The sequence below is a fragment of the Chiloscyllium plagiosum genome, unplaced genomic scaffold (genome assembly GCF_037043375.1).
Source record: "Chiloscyllium plagiosum isolate Xiang-an unplaced genomic scaffold, Cpla_swu_hap1 HiC_scaffold_8, whole genome shotgun sequence".
NCBI lineage: Eukaryota > Metazoa > Chordata > Chondrichthyes > Orectolobiformes > Hemiscylliidae > Chiloscyllium > Chiloscyllium plagiosum.
This window is the reverse complement of record NW_028270146.1, coordinates 68,056,679-68,075,440: the sequence shown is the minus strand read 5'-3', so window position 1 is coordinate 68,075,440 and position 18,762 is coordinate 68,056,679. Positions and strand designations below refer to the sequence as shown.

Genomic DNA, 18,762 nt, shown 5'->3' with positions numbered 1-18,762 from the left:
CTCTAATCCTGGCAACATCCTTGGAAATCTTTTCTGAACCATTTCAAATTTCACAACATCCTTCCAATTGGAAAGAGACCAGAATTGCACACAATATTCCTGCAACATGACTTTCCAACTCCTGTACTCAATACTCTTAACTAATAAAGGAAAGCATACGAAAAGCCTTCTTCACTATCCTATCTACCTGTGATTCCACTTTCAAGGAGCTATGAACTTGCATTCCAAGGTCTCTTTGTACAGCAGCACTCCCTAGGCCCTTTACCATTAAGTCAGGCAGCATCCAGGGAACAGGAGAATCGACGTGAAGGGCTTATGCCCAAAACGTCGATTCTCCTGTTCCCTGGATGCTGCCTGACCTGCTGCGCTTTTCCAGCAACACATTTTCAGCTCTGATCTCCAGCATCTGCAGACCTCACTTTCTCCTTATCATTAAGTGTATAAGTCCTGATAAGATTTGATTTTCCAAAATGCAGCTCCTCACATTTATCTAAATTAAACTCCATCTGCCACTTCTCAGCCCATTGGCCCATCTGATCAAGATCCCATTGTAATCTGAGGTAACTTTCTTTGTTGTCCACTACATCTCCAATTTTGGTGTCATCAGCAAACGTACTACCTATACCTCTTATGCTCATATCCAAATCATTTATATAAATGATGAAAAGTAGTAGACCAAGCACCGATCCTTGTGGCACTCCACTGGTCACAGGCCTCCAGTCTGAAAAACAACCCTCCACCACCACTCTCTGACTTCTACTTTTGAGCCAGTGCTGTATCCAAATGACTAGTTCTTCCTGTATCCCATGAGACCTAACCTGGCTAATCACTCTCCCATGGGGAACCTTGTCGAACACCTTACTAAAGTCCATATAGATCACATCTACCGCTCTGCCCTCATCAATCCTCTTTGTTACTTCTTCAAAAAACTCAATCATGCTTGTCAGACACGATTTCCCATGCACAAAGCCATGTTGACTATCCTGAATCAGTCCTTGCCTTTCCAAATACATGTACATCCTGTCCCTCAGGATTCCCTCCAACAACTTGCCCACCACCAACGTCAGGTTCACTGGTCTATAGTTCCCTGGCTTGTCCTTACCACCTTATACAGTGGCACCATGTTAGCCATCCTCCAGTCTTCTGGCAGCTCACCTGTGACTAATGATGATAAAAATATCTCAGTTAGAGGCCCAGCAATCACTTCCCTAGCTTTCCACAGAATTCTAGGGTACACCTGATCAGGTTCTGGGGATTTATCAACTTTTATGCATTTCAAGACGTCCAGCACTCCCTCTTCTGTATTATAGACATTTTTCAAGATGTCACCATTTAATTCCCTGCATTCTATATCTTCCATGCCCTTTTCCACAATAAATACTGATGCAAAATACTTGTTTAGTATCTCCCCCACCTCCTGCGGCTGCACACACAGCTGATCTTTGAGGGGCCCGATTCTCTCCCTAGTTACCATTTTGACCTAAATGTCTTTGTAAAAAAACCTTTGGATTCTCCTTACCTCTATTTGCCAAAGCTATCTCATGTCCCCTTTTTGCCCTCCTGATTTCTTTCATAAGTGTACTCCTACTACCTTTATACTCTTCTGTCTATCCTGTCTATGCCTGACATATGCTTCCTTCTTTTTCTTAACCAAACCCTCCATTTCTTTAGTCATCCAGCATTTCCTATACCTACCAGCCTTTCCTTTTCACCCTGACAGAAATATACTTTCTCTGGACTCTCGTTATCTCATTTCTGAAGGCTTCCCATTTTCCAGCTGTCCCTTTACCTGCGAACGTCTGCTCCCAGTCAGCTTTTGAATGTTCTTGCCTAATACATTGAAAATTGGCCTTTCTCCAACTTAGAACTTCAACTTTTAGATCTGGTCTTTTTCCATCACTGCTTTTTAAAACTAATAGAATTATGGTCACTGGCCCCAAAGTGCTCCCCCACTGACACCTCAGTCACCTGCCCTGCTTTATTTCCCATGAGTAGGTCAAGTTTTGCACCTTCTCTCGTAGGTACATCCATATACTGAATCAGAAAATTTTCTTGTACACACTTAACAAATTCCTCTCCATCTAAACCCTTCACACTATGGCAGTCCCAGTCGATGTTTGGAAACTTAAAATCCCCTACCATAGCCATCCTATTGTTCTGACCGATAACTGAGATCTCCTTCCAAGTTTGTTTCTCAATTTCCCTCTGACTATTGGGGGGTCTACAATATAATCCCAATAAGGTGATCATCCCTTTCTTATTTCTCAGTTCCACCCAAATAACTTCACTGGATGTATTTCCAGGAATATCCTCCCTCAGTACAGCTGTAATGCTATCCCTTATTAAAAACGCCACTCCCCTTCCTCTTTTGCCTCCCTTTCAGTACTTCCTGTAGCATTTGTATCCTGGAACATTAAGCTGCCAATCCTGTCCATCCATGAGCCATGTTTCTGTAATTGCTACATTTTCCCAGTCCCATGTTCCTAATCATGCCCTGAGTTCATCTGCCTTCCCTGTTAGGCCTCTTGCATTGAAATAAATACCGTTAAATTTATCAATCCTACCTTGTTCTCTGCTTTGTCCCTGCCTGTCCTGACTGTTTGACTCGCCTTTGTTCTCAACTGTACCAGTCTCAGATTGATCTCTTCACTATCTCCCTGGGTCCCAACTCCCTACCTCCCCACGTACTAGTTTAAATCCTCCTGAGCAGCTTTAGCAAATCTCCCTGCCAGTATATTAGGCCCCTTCCAATTCAGATGCAATCTATCCTTCTTATACAGGTCACTTCTAACCCCAAAAGACTTCCAGTGATCCAAAAATGTGAATCATTCTCCCATACACCAGCTCCTCAGACTTGCATTCATCTGCTCTATCCTCCTATTCCTGCCCCTCGCTCGTAGCACTGGGAGTAATCCAGATATTATTACTGTTGAGGTTCTCTTTATAAACTCCTGCCTAACTCTCTCTAATCGCCCTTCAGAATCTCAACCTTTTCCCTTCCTATGTCATTGGTTCCAATGTGTACAATGACCTCCTGCTGGTCCCTCTTCCCCCTTGAGAACATTCTGCACCCTCTCTGAGACATCCTTGATCCTGGCATCAGGGAAGCAACGCACCATTCTGATTTTTCGCTCCTGGCCACAGAAACGTCTGTCTGTACCTTGAATTAGAGAGTCCCCTAACACACTTGATTTATTGGAACCCGACGTACCCTCACTGCATTAGAGTCAGTCTCGATACCAGAAACCTGGCAGTTTGTGTTATGTTCCCCTGAGAATCCATCACCCCCTATATTTTCCAAAACCGCATACTAGTTTGAAATGGGCATAGCCACAGAAGACTCCGGCACTCTCTGCCTATCTCTCTTCCCTCGAGTTAACCCATCTATGTGACTATCTGTGACTTTTCTCCCTTCCTATAACTGCCATTATCACATCCTCTTGCTCTTGTAAATTCCTCATGGACTCTAACTGTCACTCCAACCGATGCATTTGATCCGATAGGATTCACAACCAACGGCATTTATTGCAAATATAATCCTCAGTAACCTGTAAATTCTCCCTAAACTCCCACATCTGACAAGAAGAGCATATCACTCTACTGAAGCCCATTTTTGCTTCTTTCAATCTATAGACCTAGAAAATAGCACTGTTGTAATCCTCTACAAAACACTGCTCCAGGTTAAATTAATACCGAGGGCTTATATTTTAAGTTTTATCAAGAGACATATCTCATTAAAACAAAAATTCAAGAAAGAACCCACTCTACTCACTACTGCAGGCTTATTGTAAGGCTACGCTTAAAACATCCACTTATCTGTTTTTGTGCTGTGACCTCTCCCAAACAGGTTCCTCTCCCAAGACTAGTTGTGAATTTCACTGTTTAAGTTTTCCGATGTCCAGCGATACATGAATTCAAGCAGCAAAGTTTGGCAATGTGCGTTTTTCTCTCGCTCGCTCACACACTCACTCACTCACTCACTCACTCACTCACTCACTCACACACACACACACACACACACACACACACACACACACACACACACATTGGGGAGACACTGCTGATAGTAGTTAACCAAGCTTAGAAAGGCATGCATCTGCTTAACAGTCGTAGGTGGAGGGGTTGCCAGGATGGGCGGATGCGGTCCGGGGTGAACTGCCATTCTGAAGCGCTGAGCAATGTCCCCAGGAATGTAACTTCTTGCTGGGTGCACTGAACCTTGTTGGATGGTGTCACGCATCACCAAGAGTGGAGGGCATTTCGGAGACAGTTGGTATCTGCAACGTTAGCAGATTCCAAGGGGCTATCTAGGAGTAAGTCGTCCACATACTGGATGACCGTGGAGCCGTCTTAGAGCTGAAGCTCAGAGAGCTGCTCGTGCAATACCTGGGCGAATAGAGTGGGCAAATGGACAAGATGAAAGCAAACAAATATTGAGACTCCGGTGCCAGGGAGAGAGCAAAGAAATTATGCTGCAGGTCAACAATGGTGAAAATACAGGTGCTGGCAGAGATGTTGTTGAGAATGGCCACAAGGCTCGGCACGACCAGTTGTAGTGGCTGTACTGTTCTGTTGGTCTGTCAGAGATCCTATACTAACCTCCAATCTGGGCGTTCTGGCTTCGGGACCGGTAAAACGGCGGTGTTACAGAGCAATTGGCAGGGGACGAGAACTCCTGGTTGGAGGAATGAGTCTATCAAAGCTGATACCCCTTCTATGGCTTCTGCTCTTAGGGGGTATTGAGTATCGAAGGCAGTTCTGCTCCTGATGTAATTTGGATCTTGATAGGATCCACAGAGGTGTAACTGACTTCATGCTTAGAGGCCGACCATAGGTCAGGAAAGGGTTCTTCTGAGGGGTTGTGTCGGGTTTGGTTGTAGAAAAGTAAACCCGCCACAGTGAAAGGGCTAGAGAAATAAGTTAACTTCCCATTGGACAACATTTTAGATCTGGTCAGTGATACCGGAGTCTGACTGTTGCTATAACTGGTGTGCTAAAACCCCCAGGACCTCATTTACAGATAGGGGTAATGTACGGACTTGTTGAGGAGGGGGTGGGCTGTATCATTTCATGCTTCATAGTTGCCTAGTTAGGGTCTTTATGACTTTGCCAGTAATAAGTGAGCACTGTTCTCATTTGTTGACAGGTATTATCCGGCCAATCCGTATTGTTGGTTCTAATAGCAGCAGCTACTCCCTCTGGGATACATTGTATTAGTAGGGCATTAAACTGGGGCTAGGGATTTCCTGCATTATAAGTGGTGTCCCCTGCATAGATGGAGTATATGGAGCAAAACCTATCCCAAAAATCTGAACTGGCCTCCTCCTGCTTTGGGCAGCACTATAATACCCAATTATATCTACCGGTTGTTGCAGGGTTCTCTGGCGAGGCCCCCCCTAATGGTCCCCTCTCTGGGGAAAGGCTCTGGAAAAGGCCATTGTCACCCCGCTAACTAGATTTTCCAAATAGAACCCTCACTTGGGGTCAAAGCCAAGCAGCACAGACTGAAGAGGTCCTGAGGTGTGGCTTGATACATTTGAATTGTGCCTGTAACATAATCAATGAAAGCCTCTGGATTCGTCTTTAGGTTGGGCATGATCAAGCACCTCTCATGGGATTTCCAGGATGTGTATAGCGGCTTCTCCCACTGCGCCAGGGTGTGGCTTAGGGAACTGCCTCTGTTCACATTTATGGCAGTGTTGCCTGATTGTTTTGGTTAGGTGGGCTGGAATTACCTGTTCCATTTGCGACCTTTCGGGTCCAATCATTGCTCTCGGGGTCATAATAGTGGGGCCTGTCACGCTCGCTACTGCTGTCTGTGTCTGGGTTTAAGGACGATGTATCCTGTTCTCTGTGTGTCTTTGTCTTTTTTAGTGTTGGATTGCGTCCTGAAAGCGACTGGATCAGCAAAACTTTCAGGAGCCTGGTTCTGGTCAGGACGCAGAGGGTCGGAACTTCCCTGTGGCCGAGGGATAGAGCGTGGGGAAACAGGTGGCAGTGGAGGTGGTGGTCGCAGGCTGGTGGATTGAGATTGGGGTGTCATGGCGCTAGCAGGGGTCGTAGGGTGTAGCAGCTGATATGTGGGGGGAGGGGCGCTAGCCAGGATTTGCCAATCCTCCTCTTGCTCATTAGTGTAATCAATTTGGAACAACATTGGAAAACCAGACATGTCTGGAGGTACCTTCTGTTTGAACTCGGCCAGTAGCTGTGTTTGGCATTTTAAACCTGGTTCGTTAGTCTGTCTTTTAGCTTTTCTTGGTTTCTCTCATTTAGATCATAGACCTCGCATTGAGTCTTCAACACTGCCCAAGGTTTAGGGTTACCCTCGTTATCACATAATCTAATCCCTCTCTGGGGATTGTTGTTCTCCTAGCTGCTCTGCTTAGATTTGTCTTTTAATTCCTCGGCCACTTCTCACCATGTTGTTATTATTAAAATTTTCCGCTGAGTGCCCACATTGCACTTCCAGATTGCCTCTTCGGCCTTTAAACATTTCTCAATGTCCCATGTCCTTCCTAGTGGCCAGATTTCATTGCCCAATTTCTTTTTTAAACATCCTGAGAGATGCCTGGAATGTTCCACGTTCTGGGGTGTCATTTCAGCATAATCAATACAAAGGGATTCCAGCCCCTGACTTATCTGATGCTTGTCTATGTTATTAATTTTCTTCTTTCTCTGACTGACTTTTATGGAATTGTACTGGCAGCCTCAGCACTCACTTCAGCTTTCTAACGTCGCGTGGGGGATCTCTCCTCAACAAGGGGTTGACTGAGTGTTAAATTTATAGAGAGAGAGATCAAGGTGAAATTTACCTTGTCGGCTCATCCATTTCACGCAACCGACACTTAGACGATCACTTATTCAGTCCACATGGAAGCTCCATGTATGTTGGAATCCCACCGCTGCCGCCATATGTTAGGTTATTTTCCGGAGGTTTCATACACAAGATGTAATTCGTGCACACCAACTTCTGCAAACAGTTAAAGTTTAATAAAACTTGTGCGAGCCAGGTGACCCCTGTGATACTCTTCACAGGTAGCGAAGTTGAGTCAGAAGAGAGATTCCGTACAAAGAAAATACATTCCCTTTTATACAGGTCAGTTGGCAATGCTTACAGATGCTCTGCCCACTCCTCCCCCCACCCCCCAAACCACATGTTACCCCAGGTACAATAGTAGGATGAGTGCATCCTCGGAGATCGCAAATGCTAATGCCCTAATCCTGGGGAATCATTATGCAGATGGCTTCCTGACTCAGTGATTCTCCAAGACAATGTAGGTGTGATGTGTTCTAGCTTTGGGGTGACCCTGCTAATGAGTTCTGGCTTCGCTTCTTCCTCTGACAATGTAAGTGTGATAGGTCTCAGCATCGGGGATGATCATGCAAGTAAACCTGATTGGTTGGGCATGGCTGTGGAAGAGATTAAATGAGAGTTTAATTCGATAATAGTAGAAGTAGTAGCAAATGACTGTCAAATTGGAGTGGGGGTCATTCGCTTTCCTGCCTGACTGTCGTCCCCACCCACTTCCAGAACATTCAGTCAGAGCAATTTAACCTTTTAATATTACTTTAATGTCCAGAGAGATATTCCCATTTAATCTTTTAACATTACATGGTTTGTGACCAGCAGTGTGCCATGAGGATTGGTACTGCATCTATGCTTTTTGTCATATATATAAATGATTTCTCTGTGAATATAGAAGATATGGTGAGTACATTTGCAGATGACACCAACATCGGAAGTGTAGTGGACAGTGAAGAAGGTTACCTCAGATTACAATGACCCATCTGATCGAGATCCCAGTGGGCTGAGGAGTGGCAGATGGAGTTTAATTTAGATAAATGCGAGGTGCTGCATTTTGGAAAAGCAAATCAGAGCAAGACTTATCCACCTAATGGTAAAGTCCTGGGGAGTGTTGCTGAACAAAGAGACCTTGGAGTGCAGGTTCATATTTCCTTAAGTCGAATCACAGGTGGATAGGATAGTGAAGAAAGCTTTTGGTATGCTTTCCTTTATTGGTCAGTGCATTGAATATCAGAGTTGGGAGATCATGTTATGGCCGTACATGACAGACCACTTTTGAAATACAGCATTCAATTCTGGTCTCCCTGCTATAGGTAGGATATTGTGAAACTTGTGAGGATTCAGAAAAGACTTAGAAGGATTAGAGCTATAGGAAGAGGCTGAATACACTGGGAGTGTTTTCCCTGGACCGTCCAAGGCTGAGGGGTGACCTTATAGAGATTCATAAAATCATGAGGGACATGGATAGGGTTAATAGATGAGGTCTTTTTCCTGGTATGAAGGAGACCAAAGCCAGAGGGCATAGCTTTAAGATGAGAGAGGCAAGATTCAAAAGGGACCTAAGGGACATTGTTTTCATGCAGAGTGTGGTGCATGTATGGAATGAGCTGCCAGAGGAATTGATGGAGGCTGGTACAATGACAACATTTAAATGGCATCTGGATGGGTATATGCATAGGCAGGATTCAGAGGGATATTGACCAAGTGCTGACAAATGGGACAAGATTAATTTAGGATATCTGGTTGGCCTGGACGCGTTGGACCGAAGGATGTGTTTCCGTGCTGTACATCTCTATGACTAAGGTAAAGAGGGATCTTGATGTTCCGGTGTATGACGCACAATAAGAAAGTATGCATGTATTGGAAATAATGAGGAAGGCAAATGGAATGTTATTGTGTATTGAATATACGTATAAAGATGTGATGCTACAATTAGATCAAGCTTAATTGAGGCCACAACTAGAACACTGTGAAGTGATTTGGTTTCTTATTTAAGTATACGGATAAGAAGCAGTTCAGAGAAGCTTCACTCTACTGATATTTGGGATGGGAAAGTTATCTTAGAAGGAAACATTGGACAGGTTAGACCAATACCTGTTGGAGTTGAGAAGAATGAGGTGATGTTGTTGAACCAAATAAAACCCTGAGGGATCTTGACATGGTGAATGCTGAAAGGATGTTTCCCCATGTGCTGGTTTGAAAATAAGGGGGTCTTTCATTAAGGATGGCAATAGAAAGAACTTTTCAGTGAAAGATTGTAAAGGATATGCAGAAATGTGGATTTAGGGTCATAGGGATGTACAATATGGAAACTGACCTTTTGGTCCAACTTGCCCAGGCTGACCAGATATTCTAAATTAATCTAGTTTCATTTGCCAGTATTTCGCCCATATCCCTGTAAACCCTTCCCATTGATATACCCATCCAGATGCCTTTCAAATGTTGTTATTGTACCAGCCTCCACTACTTCTTCTGGAAGCTCATTCCATGAATGCACCACCCTCTGCATAAAATTGCCACTTAGGCCCCTTTTAAATATCTCTCCTCTCGCCTTAAACCTATGCCCTGTAGTTTTGAACTCCCTTACCCTAGGGAAAGGACCTTGGCTAATTCAGTCGATCCATGTCCATCGTGATTTCATTAACTCGTGTAAGGTCATCCCTCAGCCTCGGATGCTCCAGGGAAAATAGCTCCAGTATATTCAACCTGTAGGTCAAACCCTCCAATCCTGGCAACATCCTTGTAAATCTTTTCTGAACCCTTCCAAGTTTCACAACATCATTCCTATAGCAGGGAGACCAGAATTGCACACAGTATTCCAAAAGTGACCGAACCAATGTCATGTAAAGCCGCAACATGACTTCCCAACTCCCCTAATCAATGCACTGACTAATAAAGCCAAGAATACCAAATGCCTTCTTGATTACCCTGTGTACCTATGAACTATGAACCTGTATTCCAAGGTCTTTTTGTTCAGCAACACTCTCCAGGATCTTACCATTAAGAATATAAGACCTTCCCTGATTTGCCCTACCAAAATACAGCACTGCAGGCTGTAGGGTTTCCAAACAATAAATGAGATGCTGTTCTTCAAACTTGCGTTGATCTTTGCTGGAGCAATGCAGCAAGCCTGAGACACAGATGTTGGCCAGGTAGCACAGTGGTGTGTTGAAGTAGCAGGCAACTGGAAGTTAGGAGTCAATTTTTTTGCAGACGCAATGTAGAAGAGAAAAAAAATCAGAATATAATGTTATTTTGTATTCTTTATTATATATTTATTTATTTTAAATGATTTTAAAAAATGGATCTGTCATCATTTAATATAGTCTGAAGAAACATCTAAGACCTAATGAAATGGGGGAGCATGGTTTGTATACATTAATTAAGAATTCATTGTGTGGGAATTGGTTAAGGAATGGGTAGCTTAAAATCAATTTGAGTTTTATGTTGTGTGGTTAACTAAAATAAAGTTCTCAGTAAAATATGGACTTGGACTCACTTCAAAAACAGTTACTTTGTCGTGTTTTAACCATCATATCCTTTATAAGAGGTTAGTATATCCCTACCACTGATGCTAGTCTGACTGGTCTGTAATATTCTGTTTTCTTCCCCCTCCTTTTTAAATAGTGGTGTTACATTTGCCACCCTTAAGTCTGCTGTGTCTGTTTCAAAATCTACAGAATTTTGGAAGCTGACAGTTTTCACTGTTCTATGTTCACCTCCTTTTAGTTTTATGGGATATCTATTATCAGGCCCCAAAGATTTATCAGCTTTCCTGCCTGTATGCTTTCAACACTAAAAACAATCCTCTTCACAGCACACATGGTTGCCCTGTCTCTCTTTCCCTTACAAAGTCTGAAGGAAATGTTGTTACCTCCAATATCTATGCTTATCTTAGCTGGAACTCCAAATTAATTTCATTCCAGTCAGATTTCCACCCTAGGTGCAGCAAGCAGCAGACTCACAAATGACATCCAGTGTGTCAGTGCCTATGTAAATTACCACTTCTCTTGAATATTGCATCCTTTGACATGGTTAACCATAATGCTGATCGCCAATGCTTCTTCTGTCAATACAACTGGGTGAGACTGAATTGATTTTCTTTTTTACTAATCTTAACATAACCAGTGAATGTACTTGGAGCCTCTTCAACTCTAGCTGTTCCTGAGACTGTCCTGCTTCTCGGAGAAAGTTAAAAATGTCCTGAAGAAGGGCTTATGCCCGAAACGTCGATTCTCCTGTTCCTTGGATGCTTTTCCAGCAACACATTTTCAGCACTGTCCTGCTTCTCGTCAACCTTAGTGATTTCATCTGAAAGCACAATGTTTGGTTCACATTTTCACAAATAATACTCAGCATTGTCTTACCAATGTTTCCTTCAATCCCTTATCGTCTTTAAATTGCCAGATCCTTTGTCAAACATCCTACTGGATAAGAAGAAATTTCCTTCAGTTATACATTTGGGAAATTGAAGCAATTTTCTTCAGTGTCCATCAAAATCTGTTACCAGTCACCAACTCCATTCCTCTCCCTGTCAACTGTCTGGAACTGAACCAGACTATTCACAACTCTGGTGTCATATTTAACCATGTGATAAGCTTCTGATTTGATATCCATGCCATCTAAGTTTTACTTCCATCATTGCAACTATAATCCTGCTTCTCTTTATCAGTTGCTGAAACCCTTGTCTCTGCTTTTGTCTCTGTTAGATGTAACCTTTAAAATGCTTTTCTATCTGACTCATTACAGTTAATTCTTCAAAAACAAGCTCAACTGTGGCTAGAATCCAAGTCATGCAAAATCGTTTTCACTTATCATCTTTGTGCTCCTAGTTCAGCAATGACTGATGTTAACATTTTCACCCTTACTTACAAATCCACCATGATGTCACCTCCCCCCCCCACCCCCGCCATGTCTTTAATCTCTGCCCAAAGAAGTCACAGATCTCTTCACTCTTGCATTTGTAGGCTCCTGTACATTCCTGTATCTGACAGATCCAGTTCCAGCTCCATTTCTGAAATTCCCTGTATAAACTTCTATGACTCCTGTGAGGACATAAGAAAACAGTGCATTTGAGCCAATGTCATATAACAGTTAAAGATATCAGAAAACAGCTTATCTGATTGAGTTAACATTGAATAACAGTTAAGTTTGTTTCTGCTGCTGATAGGTTTATGTGACGAACAGAGTGTTAAACAGCTTATCTAAGCATATACGAAATGAAATGTAATTAGATAAACCTATCAGCATCTAATGTTTAAAATGTAAGCTGAACTTAGAATCGATGCAATTACATGCTAATTCTCAGCAACCAGAATGTAACTGTCACTGCTTCTTAATAAAAATTCTCAAATTTTTATCTTTTGCTGAATGGTTATTCGAAGTAGAAAAAGACAGTATCCAACACTCCCTATCACTTTCTGCCACTCTAAAATGCTGCTTAAAATCTACATCTTTGACTAAGTTTTGGACAATGTCTCCTTCAATGGCTTGCTGTCAAATTCTATTTAATAATGGTCCTATTATGCATCTCTGTGGCCTTTATGAGAAGTTGCTGTACTTGTTTTAGATTCAAGGAGTCAAGGGTAAGATGAGTGGAATATGAAATGGGATAGGATAGAGGCAGCAGAGTTTTTGTGAAGCTGAAATTTACAAGGGCCACAGGAGTGTTAGAATAATTGAATAGTATGGAATTTGGAATATGCTTCCAAGTTATTGATGAGTGCTGAATGGCTTCAGAATTTTTTCATAATTTATTAGTTGGAGCAATCTATTGTGCATCAGTATCCGATGTCAAATAAACATTTTGACAACACAGACACTAAAGAAGTTAAAGGAGGTGCTGGGCCACAATAAAGAAGAAGCACGTATTTGTATTTTTCTATGTATTAATTCATGGAATGAGCATTGTTGTCCAGATTGGCATTGTCTTTGTTGCCCGTCATAAATTACATCTATAGGTTACCTTTAACCTATTAATTACCTTTTAACTGCTGCACCTGTGTGGTCAAGTTAAGTCTATTTCATATTAAGGTAGGCATATGCATGATTTTGATTCAGCAATGGCAAACAATTGCAATGTATTTTCAAGTCGAAAAAGGTGTGTAGCTTAGAAGAAAAGCTTGATTTTGGTGGCGTCTCCCTGCCCTTTGAGAAGATAGCAGTTGTGCATTTGCAGGTGTTGTGAGGAAAGCCTTAGCTTGTTGCTGCGATGCAAGTAAATGATAAAAACTGCAGCTATGATGTGCTGGTTGGAGAAGGAGTAACTGTTTGAAATGGTGAATGGAGTGTTCATCAAGGAGGTCACTGTATTGTAAACCTTGCTGAACTTCTCATTGGTGTTCGACACATTAAAGCAACTAAGAGTGTTCAGTTACTTAATGCAGAATGCAAAGCATCTCACCTGCTCTTGTCGCAGTGATATTTATGTGACTGCTTTAGGTTTCTATTCACTGAACCTCAGGATGTTAATGATGGGAAATTTAATAACAATGCTTTTAACTGTCAAGGATAAAACTTTTCTTGGGATCAGTCATTAGCTGATACTTGTGAGTCTTAACTGTCTTTTACCACTTAACAACAGTTTAAATTTGAATGATCTTGTTGCTGTTGAAGTTGAATGATCTTGCTGTGAACAAGGGCTGCTTCACTTTCTGGGGAGTTGTGATGGAAACAAGCATTATATAAAATTGAGCAGGTATCATCACTTATAACTTTATGATATAGGCAACTCATTGACATACCATCTGAAATGATATAATTACTGCAGTAACAATTTTGTGCCAGGTAGGACTTCAGCCAGTAGAGAATATTCCCTCAATTCCCATTTGTTTCAATTTTACACCTTGTTAACATTCTCCATCAAATGTTGCTTTTGTATCAAGGGAAATCATTGTACTTTCACCTATGGAATTCACCTGTTTTGAAAATACCCTATTGAGATATGAAGCCAGGTTATCCCGACAAAGCCAAACTGAGCAGGGTTTTTTTGACTAAAAGTTGCTTGAGATACCGCTGTTGGATGGCAATTTCCTAAGAATTGGGTCTCTACTAATGGGGCAGGAATTAGATCGATTGGAGGTGTCCTGCTTTTTGTAGGTAGCACAGAATGTGCACGAAGAATCAGACTTATGAGGGAACAGCTCAGAGTAGGAGGCTACCAGTTGTGGATGAGTCTCAAGGTCTCACCACTAGTCTGGGAGTCAGACATGCCATTCATTTGCTTGGAACTGAGTTAAAAATCACACAATATCAGGTTATAGTACAGGTTTATTTGGAAGCTCTAGCTTTTGAAGCGCTGCTCCTTCATCAGGTGGTTGTGAAGCAAAAAGATTGTAAGACACAGAATTTATAGCAAAATAGTGTGATGTAACTGAAATTATATATTGAAAAATATTGGATTGTTGTTAATTCTCTCATCTTTTAAAATGAACATGTTGGTTTCAGTTCTTTCATATGTAAATCGCAGAACATATAAAAGTTACCTTCTCAAGTGAACTGTAACAATTGGTGTCATGTCAGCCCAGATAATACATTGAAGGTGTGAGCTGCCCTGTGTGAGACTGTCTGTGCCACAATGGTCGGAGTGATTCTAACCTAAGAAATGGATTTACCGAATCTTACGTGGATTCATGCAGTTTTTGTGCAAAGTAAAATGTAAGTAATTCTGCAATTCCCAACCCCCACTCATCAGGACTTGTTATCAGGTGTTCTGCTCTTACACAAAATCCATTACAGGGGAACCTCGATTATCCAAAAGTGATGGGCGGGCACTATTTCATTTCGATAATCAATTAAATGCCTTTCCTTTGGCGCTCGGAGTTTTTAAAGTCTGCTCCTCGTTCAGGAGACTGCTGCAGCGCACTGTGTGTGAGACCCCGCCCCCAACACCTCTCACCGTCCCCTAGCCCCCAACACCATGCAACACCTCCCTCCCCCCCCACCCCACCACCCTGTGCAACACCTCCCCCCACCCTTGCAACACCACCTCCCGTCCCCGAAACCTCCCTCCGCCCCAAACCCTGTCCAACGCTGACCCCCGCCTGCCCCTCTCCGGGGCAGCCGAACTGGACACCAATAACAAGACTGCTGCACTTGCCTTTGTGGGGTAAGTCTCCAAATAACGCGCACACACACACACACATGCAGCCACAGCCACACACACAACTTTTTACTGTGTAACTTTTTGACAGTTTCCACCTTTGTGGGCAGCACGGTGGCACAGTGGTTAGCACTGCTGCCTCACAGCGCCTGAGACCCGGGTTCAATTCCCGCCTCAGGCGACTGACTATGTGGACTTTGCACGTTCTCCCCGTGTCTGCGTGGGTTTCCTCCGGGTGCTCCGGTTTCCTCCCACAGTCCAAAGATGTGCAGGTCAGGTGAATTGGCCATGCTAAATTGTCCGTAGTGTTAGGTAAGGGCTAAATGTAGGGGTATGGGTGGGTTACGCTTCGGCGGGTCGGTGTGGACTTGTTGGGCCGAAGGGCCTGTTTCCACACTGTAATGTAATCTAATCTAAAATCTAATCTTTGCCTTGTACAGGACAATGTTGGAGAGATTATGTGGGGAAGGAAGGTTTAGGTTCACCCCTGTGTAGAATTCCAGGGAAAGTGTGGGGAGAGAGGGAGGACAGGCACTCAGTCATTTGGCGACGGTGCCTGCTTAATCACTGTAATCAAAAGACGCGACCACTGTTGGAAACGCGTCTTTAATGTAATGTTTCCATCGGGACCTCGAGATCTCCTTCGTATAATCCGATTTTCGGATAATTAGTATTCGGATAATCGAGGTTCCTCTGCATTAGTCTCTAATAGTCTCCATTAGTAGCTATTCATTCTCCTAGGGTATTGTTATCCACTCCTTTGCCTGTCCAATTATTTTTCTGTTTCTTTGGGCTCTGTCTCCAGCTCTCACTTAGTCCATACCCCCTACTCCCATGCTATTTTCTACAAAAGAAGCAACATTTTCATGCATACCATCAGTCTGGGGAAGGGTTACAAGACTTGAAACATTATCATAGATGCTGCCAGACCCATTGAGATTTTCCAGCAAAATTTGGGAGATGATTTGTAGCTTGGGTGCTCGTTGTTGTGGTTCTGTTTGCCGAGCTGGGAATTTGTGTTGCAGACGTTTCGTCCCCTGTCTAGGTGACATCCTCAGTACTTGGGAGCCTCCTGTGAAGCGCTTCTGTGATGTTTCCTCCGGCATTTATAGTGATTTGTACCTGCCGCTTCCGGTTGTCAGTTCCAGCTGTCCACTGCAGTGGCTGGTATATTGGGTCCAGGTTGATGTGCTTATTGATTTGAATCTGTGGATGCGTGCCATGCCTCTAGGAATTCCTTGGCTGTTATCTGTTTGGCTTGTCCTATAATTTTCCAGCAATTAGAGTCATAGAGATGTACAGCATGAAAACAGACCCTTCAGTCAAAACTGTCCATGCCGACCAGCTATCCCAACCCAATTTAGTCCCACCTGCGAGCACCCAGCCCATATCCCTCCAAACCCTTCCTATTCATATACCCATCCAAATGCCTTTTAAATGTTGCAATTATACCAGCCTCCACCACTTCCTCTGGCAGCTCATTCCATACACGTACCACCCTCTGCGTGAAAAAGTTGCCCCTTAGATCTCTTTCATATCTTTCCCCTCTCGCCCTAAACCTATGCCCTCTCGTTCTAGACTCCCCGACCCCAGGGAAAAGACTTTGTCTATTTATCCTATCCATGCCCCTCATAATTTTGTAAACCTCTATAAGGTTACCCCTCAGCCTCTGACGCTCCAGGGAAAACAGCCCCAGCCTGTTCAGCCTCTCCCAGGAGCTCAAATCCTCCAACTCTGGCAACATCCTTGTAAATCTTTTCTGAACCATTTCAAGTTTTACAACATCTTTCCGATAGGAAGGAGACCAGAATTGCATGCAATATTCCAACAGTTAGCTAACCAATATCCTGTACAGCTGCAATATGACCTCCCAACTCCTGTACTCAATACTCTGACCAATAAAGGAAAGCATACCAAACGCCTTCTTAACTATCCTATCTACCTGTGACTCCACTTTCAAGGAGCTATGAACCTGCACTCCAAGGTCTCTTTGTTCAGCAACACTCCCTAAGACCTTACCTTTAAGTGTGTAAGTCCTGCTAAGATTTGCTATCATTGTTGTGAATTCTGTTTTAACGTTTCCATTTCTAACAATTTTATTCCATTAAAGAAACTATAAAAACCATTTTTAGAATAAATTTAATGTTTTATTTAAAATGAGATGCAATTAATGTAATTTTTATGAGCAGTTATTCTTGTGATTATTTTGATTATTAATTTTAGGACATTTGTATTAAATAAATCATAGAGAAAAATACATACTTTGAAATAATAGAAAAGAACAAAAAGCAAGGAGCAAAGATTGTTTTGTATGGAGTAGCAGTAATCCTCAAACGTAGGCAGTGAAGTTGTGAAATCCTTTACTGGTCAAATCTCTCCGTTCACATCTCTCTCTCTCTCTCTCTCTCTCTCTCTCTCTCTCTCTCTCTCTCTCTCTCTCTCTCTCTCTGTCTCTCTCTCTCTCTCTCTGTCTCTTCCTTGCATGTGTACAAATGCACACTCTCTCATTTACATACACTCAAATACACACACATGTATACGTGCACTTGATATATTAATGCAATGTCTTGGTTACTTCACTGAATCTGTACTCTTAATCTAGACAATTTGAGCTCTAAAGCTACTATGGTAATTTTCAAGGAGTTAAAAATAGGAGATGTTATCAGGTATGAAGCTTTTTTTTTATAATATCGCATGCTCCTTAGGGAACAAAACCTGCTGTTCTTAGTTGGTCTGGACTTTGTGAGTCCAGTTCAATATTAATCTTTCAACTTTCTGTGAGCACAGAATGCACTACAGTGGTAAAGCAGGAAGCTTACTACCATCCCCTCAAGACACATAGATTTAGTTAATAAATGGGCCAAGGAATCCTAAATCTTAAAAGATTCATGGAAAAAATAGCTTATGACAAACCCTAAATGTGTGCTTTGTTAACAATGATGTCATATATTAGTGTTTGGAAAGTAACATTGGTGTTCATATTCGAGTATATTTTTGTTGCAGCTCTGATGTGTTCAGATTAGTTATGACTATCTGATATCTTGGTTGAACTCATTTTAATTAAGCCCTTTTTAAAAAAAAATGTCCTTCAAAGGTAAGAACAAAGGCAGCTGGTGAGTTGTAATAAATGCTGCACACAGCTACACAATAATTGCTCTGTTCTTCCCAAACAATGATATTTATCACTGGATCTAAAAATCCTGTTTAGAAGAAACACAAGCTCTTTGTTAATTTCATGTAAAAAATCCAATTTCTGACAAAGAATACATTTGTAGCTTCCAGTTTATATAATTAATTGGACATTCCCCATGCAGAATGAATGTCAAATTTCTTGCTGTTGTTAAATCCCAGAATGTTGGATTTTTTTTTCCTCCAAGATGCTCAACTTTCCTGATTCTTGAGTTAATCCATTTATTTCAATGGAGGTTGTAAACTCACAGCAGCCTGAGGGCTAGTCAGAAACTGAACTATAGGTGCATGACTTGTGGGAATTGATGACTGGCAGGGTGAAAAATGTGGCGCATCACACCTATGCAAGCTTGATGAAATCTGCCCACCTTCGTCCAATTCTCCTTTCCTTTGACCATGCCGTGCATATCAGACTGGCATCTGTAAGTTCACTCGGTAAGGTAAGAATTGACTAAAGCTGCAGCCATCACTAAACTGAATTGACATGGTGTGAATTGGAGTCAGCTATTTGTCAGTCAATAAGCAAGCAGTATTAAGGCTTGGCAAATTTGGTTTCAGCTGGAGCAAGAAATGTATTTTTCTTTCAAAGTTTGCTTTTTTTGAATGTGCATGATACATAAAAAATGTATATGTATTGTATATTTATATGTAAAAATATTGTCTAGAA

General features: G+C 42.2%; 1 protein-coding gene across 2 annotated transcripts in view; it reads left to right on the top strand.

Annotated features, from left to right (window-relative positions):
• Nucleotides 1-18,762, top strand: part of slc25a21 (solute carrier family 25 member 21) — a 523,142-nt gene that overhangs the window by 58,477 nt on the left and 445,903 nt on the right. The window contains exon 1 of one of the 2 annotated variants that reach the window (XM_087989933.1): nucleotides 18,431-18,530. The exons of the other annotated variant lie outside the window; for it this stretch is intronic. Within the exon in view, the coding sequence (XP_087846059.1) occupies nucleotides 18,449-18,530 (82 nt within the window). The 5' untranslated portion in view covers nucleotides 18,431-18,448. Of the gene's footprint in view, nucleotides 1-18,430; nucleotides 18,531-18,762 lie in introns of those variants that run through there. 2 annotated transcript variants of the gene reach the window in all.